This window comes from Cucumis melo, chromosome 8 (genome assembly GCF_025177605.1).
Source record: "Cucumis melo cultivar AY chromosome 8, USDA_Cmelo_AY_1.0, whole genome shotgun sequence".
NCBI classification, from domain to species: domain Eukaryota; kingdom Viridiplantae; phylum Streptophyta; class Magnoliopsida; order Cucurbitales; family Cucurbitaceae; genus Cucumis; species Cucumis melo.
This window is the reverse complement of record NC_066864.1, coordinates 31,641,118-31,648,001: the sequence shown is the minus strand read 5'-3', so window position 1 is coordinate 31,648,001 and position 6,884 is coordinate 31,641,118. Positions and strand designations below refer to the sequence as shown.

General features: G+C 31.1%; 1 protein-coding gene across 4 annotated transcripts; it reads left to right on the top strand.

Annotated features, from left to right (window-relative positions):
• Nucleotides 1-2,235: 2,235 nt before the first annotated feature.
• LOC103491789 (uncharacterized) lies at nt 2,236-6,645 on the top strand. Of its 4 annotated transcripts, none has more exons than XM_051089301.1 (3): nt 2,236-2,419; nt 5,888-6,083; nt 6,176-6,645. In XM_051089301.1, the coding sequence occupies exons 2-3, from the start codon at nt 5,954-5,956 to the stop codon at nt 6,613-6,615; spliced, it is 570 nt and encodes a 189-aa protein (XP_050945258.1). In that variant the 5' UTR covers nt 2,236-2,419; nt 5,888-5,953; the 3' UTR covers nt 6,616-6,645. The 4 variants fall into 4 exon arrangements, 2 of the variants coding, with proteins under 2 accessions (XP_050945258.1, XP_050945259.1); XR_007823289.1 differs by lacking the exons at nt 5,888-6,083; nt 6,176-6,645 and adding exons at nt 4,158-4,507; nt 4,573-5,276 and having other exon boundaries at nt 2,295-2,419; XR_007823288.1 differs by lacking the exons at nt 5,888-6,083; nt 6,176-6,645 and adding an exon at nt 4,158-5,276 and having other exon boundaries at nt 2,295-2,419.
• The last annotated feature ends 239 nt before the right edge of the window (nt 6,646-6,884 follow it).

Genomic DNA, 6,884 nt, shown 5'->3' with positions numbered 1-6,884 from the left:
TCCATAATACAAAATAAAAAAATTAAAAAAAATAATAAATTTAAATAAAAAAAATGTCTCATACATCCCAGAACAAATAAGAAAAGAAAAAGAGAAACTTAACCTTTCAAAACAATCCAATAAAAAATGAAAGCAAGCTAAATATATAATAAATATAAATAAAAAATGTGTCTTAAAAAGAAGAAACTCAATTTCAAACCAATTATAAAGGTAAATTTTTAACTTTGTAGCGAATTTCTTTTCACAAAATTAGATAAATTTCTAAAATTTCAAATGAGTTTTTTTTTATTGTCGATATAGATTTTCCAAATTGAAACAAAATTTTTAAATTTAGAAAAAAACAAATTTTGCAAAAAAATAGGTAAGATTTAAAATACATATAGAATCTCAGTGTTAATCTTATCTAAAATTTCATCGAAAAAGTTCAAACATACTAAATCTTGGTATTAAATATGTTCGTAATTCCAACATGAAAGTCTAAATATATAGAATATCAGTATTATTTTGCTCGAGATTAACACCAATATTCACAAAGTTTTTCAAATAAAAGATTTGAACGTGGTGAAAGTTGTTGTAATGATGGTGGAAAGAATTTTCAAGAACTTTGTTAAAGAGAGGTACAAGGTGACTCTGGTGACTTGGATTGCCGTTTGTAGCACAACAACCGAATTTGGATTATTAAATTAGAAAAAAGTTAAAATTTTATGATCGATAAGAAAAATGACAAAATAAGAGGTTTACTTTAGATAAACAAATTTATTTTTAAATTGACAAAATAACAAAATAGAAAAATCTGAAGGAAAAAAACGTGTTGGAGCAATGTTTTAAATGTCCTTTTGATTCCTAAATAAAATTGTTCAATAAAACCCTAAATACCTTATCATGTTTAGTTAAGATTTACCAAAACTCAATGTTGTTTACAAATAAACTATATTCATGATTACATTCTGCCTCATTTTTTGATTTATACAAATACATTGTGTTTGTATGAGAAAAATGGTCCTTTATAAAGGGTATAATCGGACAAAAAAAATCTCCAACGGACGATTTTGCTATAAATCAAATTATTTTTTGGATTTGCTATTTTTAGTTTGTTATCCATTATTTTGCTACTCAAATTTTGTAAATAAATCTGGACGGTGGATGTACCGAAAACAACTAGGACTGATAAGAAGAATAACAAAATAGAATGTTTAGTAAAATAGAAGGTTTACTTTAGATAAATGACAATTTTTTATTTAAATTGATAAAATAGGAAAATCAGAAAATATGGAAAACTAATTGCTGGAATAATGTCTTAAATGACCCAAGAAACTACAAATACCCTATAATTAAAATCAAACTCCCACACACATGATTAACACATCAAAATCAAACTTCTACAGAAACTATTGGAGTTTCCACTTCGTCTCCTTCAAACCTTTCAAAGTTTTCATACTTAGATTTTCTTCTTGTCGGCTCCTCTTACTGAAGACTTTGATATTTTTGTCTTGCTTGCGGCTAAACCTGTGAAAGTTGACTAAACCCGACTCCAATAAACGTCAAAACGTTAGAACCTGCTGCAAACCCACGACCAACGTCGGACGCCGCCAAACACTGCTAAAAAAGCTCGTTGTCGCTAATGTCGAAAGTCCAACGTCTTCCTCTGATGGCTAAACCAACCTTTGACGGCTCCAAAACCATGGTTAAACCAGCCGTTAAACACGTTGCGAAGTTGTTGAAACGAACGTTAGAGCTGCTGTAAACAACCCAAAATCGTCATCTTTTGTTTGCCTCGAAACCCACGACTAAACCTTTAACGGCTTTCTCTCCATTGACCAACGTCTCTCTTCCTGTTGGAACGCCAGAAACCGTCACACCACACTTTCTTTATCAATCTTTTTTGCTAGAAAAAACTATCTCTACTGTGTTTTTTCAACTTGCGGCTGCCCCCTCTTCCTATTTTTCATGTTTCTGTTCTTTTCTCTAATTTAATTTAAAAGACATATGGAAGAAGATTCAGGGTGTGTTTGGTTAGAATTATGAAGTGGTTAATTTTGCAAAAAAGTTATTTTAAAAAAAGTTGTAGTGTTTGGCAAATTAAAATATTGCATTTTTTAGAAAATGATTTATAAAATAAATCATTTTAGAGAAAGGATTAAAAACCACATTTTTACAAAATCAAATTGAGATTGATTGACCGGGAATTCAAATTTTTTTCCTTTTATATGAAAATTACAAAAATGCCCTCCCATTACCCCTCTCCACCATGTGTTCTCAAATCCTTCATTCTTCGTAGACTTTCGTCGACTGCATCCTCACTCGCCGCAGAAGCCTAGATTGTTGTCGCTTGGTGGAGACAAGCCTTGTTCGAGCTTACCTGCTCCTTCTGTATTTACTCCGTCATTTAGTAGTACAACCACGACCTGCAGACTTAGAGGTGAGTGACCTAGATTTCGTGTTCTTTTGGGGTCGAAGTAGTTTTTCTTTTTTGTTTGCAGCGTCTGTCACTGATGGTTAAGCATCCGATTCTTTTTGGTTGATGACTAATCCTCTCTCCAGTTTCGGATTACTGATTTCAAGCACTGCGATTATTTTCTCTTCTCTACTGAGATTAACTCCCTTCTCCATTTTCTAACCCTCTTTTTCTTCTGGTCAATAGTAGTAGGGTCTTTTTTTTCTCAACTGGTATATAAATTACAGAAATTAAAGAGGTGTATTTCGGACTTTTTCTCTCTGTTTTATTTTACTATCAAATTGTTTTTGACCCATTTGTATGTGTTGCAGTCTGTTTGTCAATTGTGTTTTGAGTTTTTAACTTCAAAATGAAGTTATAAATTAATAATTTGATATAATTTTCAATAATGATGGACTTGATTATGGAATGAAACCTTTGAGGAAAAGTAAGAGTTGGCTTAAGAGATTCTTCAGCTAAGATTCAAGAATTTAGTTATTAAAGAGATGAGGTAGTCTATACAAGGACAAACTTCAATAGAGTTTACTGTTAAAATTTAGTTATCAACTCTTAAGTAGATAACCATTAGAATACTAGATGAACTTACAACAACGAGTTGGTGATTGGAAAGGAAAATTGGGACTTCTAAGATATATTTTAGTGGTAGTTTCAAAAGCTTTATAAAAAGTTTAAGGACTTGGTCACCAACAAGTCTCAAAGGACTTGCCTCACATTAATGTTTGTATAAAGTTTGAGTAATGTTCTTCATTTTCTTGGCCTTCTAGCAAAGAAACAAGAAGGGATTTTTGGATGGTGGGATGGAAATAAAATCACGTACCTTTCTCAAATTTTCAGTTTGTTCCGCAATTGTTTAAAGATCTTTATAAACAAGCTGATTCATTAGATCATCAGCTTCGTAGACAATATCTTGAAGTTCTTTCACCCATAGCCTCAAAGAATCGTTTAGTAACTTCTTTCTATTAATGTCTACTAAGATTATTGTTTCAGCCTTAAGTAACCAATTTCTCAAATTGGACAGCTTCTTCTTCTCCAACCCCCATGCTAACCGAATTTGTTGAGCTCCAAATTTCACAATCTTCTTTAAGACTTCCTGAACAACAAAAGTCCAAAGAAATTCAGCCATATTTCTCTTTGTTTTTTAACTACTCAATTTCAAATGATACGATGAAGGGAAAATTAAGAAGTCTGAAAGGGTTTTAAAATGTAATATACGTAGCATTAAAGGAAAGGAAGTTGCTTGGGAAAGACCAAATTGCTTTCTACAGAAACGTGTAATCACAGAAAAGTCTTGTAAGAGAAATTTTTACATTAATGCTATTTAGTTGCTGATGCTGAATTGAGTTCCGGAAGAAAATAATTATAGTTCATTTTTACATTAATGCTATTTAGTTGCTGATGCTGAATTGAGTTCTTGAAGAAAATAATTATAGTTCATTTTTACATTAATGCTCCTGTAACATTTTGATTATACTTTTCAATCAAGGATTATGTTGAAAACCAGTCCACCACATAGTCCATAATGTACCGTGAAGATTGTTTGGTTACTGATTTTTTACGTCATTTATTCTTAAAAGTTATGGAAGTGAGAGGATTAGAACTTTTAACTTTTAACTTTTAACATTGTGTGTTCTTTACTTTATTTCTATTGTAGTTCTAATAAATAGAAAAAGTTGTTACTTAATCCACCTTTTTGTTTCCGTAGATGTCCATAAATATGACTACAAATAGAGATGAAAAAGAAAAACAATTCAAGGCAATTTGGGATGATACTACAACCGATGCATTTATCCATGCTTGTGCTGATGAATTCATTTGAAAAGGAATAGACCAAATGGACATTTAAGTAAAGAAGGATGGAAAAATGTTATTAGAATATTTAGAGAGAAAACCGGAAGAAATTATGATCAAAGACGAATGAAAAATAAATGGGTTGTATTAAAAAAAGATTGGCAGATATGGACAGACTTGGTTGGAAACAACACAGGCTTGGGTTGGGATTCACTAAGACAAACTATTGATGCACCAACTGAGTGGTGGGAAGAGAATTTAAAGGTATATCGTTTATTTACTAGAAATTATAATCATAATTAAATACTTCTTAAATTAATATCTTGTAGGTTAAGCCTGAGGCAGCAAAATTTAGAGCAAATGGGTTGCAAAATGCAGACCAATTAGATATTCTTTTTAAAGATATTACAGTTACGGAAGATGGAGCATGGGCACCATGCCAAGGATTTGTACCTCCAAGTACTGAAGACAATTCATCTAGACATGTAGGAGATGATACATTTGAGGATATGAAGCATAATGATACTAATGATACGGAATATTCAATACATACTGCTGAGGATTATACTCGGGAAAGGAAAAAAAGAAAAAGAATAGGAAAAAGGTAATGTTGCAAATAAACTTTGTGATCATTGGAACGTGTGTGTGGATCAATAGATAATAGGAGAAGAAATCTTCCAAGTTGTAGTATGTTTGAAGTGATGAATGTCTTATAAGACATACCTGGAATTATAAAAGATGATGGGCTTTTCATAAAAGCTGCAGATATCTTTACAAAAAGGGAAAATAGAGAAATGTTTGTAGCGCTACAAGAGCCTAAGATTCAAGTTGCATGGTTGAAGCAAAAGAAAGTTTGACAACCTTAGATTATAGAAAATGTTTGCTTGTAGACAATTACTATTTTCGAGTGTTATTTTTGTTATGAATGTTTTGTTATGTTTTTCATGACTATTTTTAAATTCCTTTATGTTTATCAGATGTCATCTGATTATTACAATACTATTAGCAATGATAACAAGATATTATATTGTTGGATCTTTGGTTTCTAATTTTGTTTTTTAATTCCTTTATGTCTTTCGGATGTCATCTGATAATTACAATATTGATAACAATGATCATTCTGACGAAAGCGATGTTGAATATGAACTTGATCAATTAGTAAAATTGGGACGTGGTGTTGTAGTCTATCATTTTGTGATGCATGTTTGCAAAGAGCCTTGTAGGAAATCTTCTCACACTGGTTACAAATTTGTAATGGAGATCTTGAATAGTCACGAGGATAGATGTCACCAACAATTTAGAATGGAAAAACATATATTTCAGAAATTGTTAGTAGTACTTGAACAACAATATAACTTTACTAAAGCCAAACGTATGCCTTTGGAGGAGGCTCTTGCAATGTTTCTTATTACACTGGGTCACGGTTTCTCAAATAGAATGGTTCAAGAAAGATTTCAGCACTCAGGTGAGACTGTATCAAGGTGGTTTAATATAGTGTTAGATGTTATTTGTCATATGGTTGTAGATGTAATTAAGCCTACAGATCCATAATTCTAAACTACTTCTGATAAGATTAAACAAGACACTAGATATTGGCCGTATTTCAAAGATTGTATTGGAGCAATTGATGGTACTCATATACAGGTTGTAGCACCTAAAGGAAGACATATACCGTACATTGGTCGAAAAAGTATTACCACCCAAAATATTATGGCAGTCTGTGATTTCAACATGTGTTTTACATTTGTTTGGGCTGGATGGGAGGGAGTTGCTCATGATACTCGAATTTTTGTGGAGGCATTAAGAAGACCACATTTAGGGTTTCCACATCCATCCAAAGGTTAGTATGTAAGAATAAATACATTAATATTTATTATATTTTTTAAATATTTAGTGTTTACTTTATTATTTCAGAAAAATATTATGTTGTAGATTCTGATTATCCACAAACGAAAGGATATTTAGGTTCTTATAGAGGTGAACGTTACCATCTTGCTAATTTTCGACGTGGAAGCCAACCAAGAGGCATGAAGGAGGAGGTATTTAATCGTAGACATTCTTCATTAAGATGCACAATTGAAAGAACATTTGGTGTCTGGAAGAATAGATGGAGAATTGTTCGGCAAATGCATAATTTTCCATTTGACAAACAGTTAAAAATTGTTGTTGCTTCAATGGCTCTTCATAACTTTATAAGGGTTCATTCAAAAATAGATTTTGAGTTCAAGCCTTATGACGACGATGAGATGCTACTACCTTCAATTGATGAAATAAATTATGAGGAGGTCAATGAAGAGCATAGAGGTTCAATTCGTGAAATGGAGATGAATGAAGAACGTGATCGAATTGCACAACTTCTCATGTCTAGTTGATATTATATTATTTAAGAAAAATTATAATTATTATTATGTTTTGTTGTTGGAGATGAACTATAGTTTTTATAATTATGAATTTAAATATCAACATACTTCTACCTCTAAAATAAAATTATCTAAAAAATTTAATACGAAAAAAAATAATGCTTGGTTTTAACTTTACTAATTTCAAAATTTTAAAACAATTAGTTTCAAGATAACATGCCACTAATTTCAAAGTATATTGATTTTTTTTAAAATCAAAATATATGTATTTTTTATGAAAT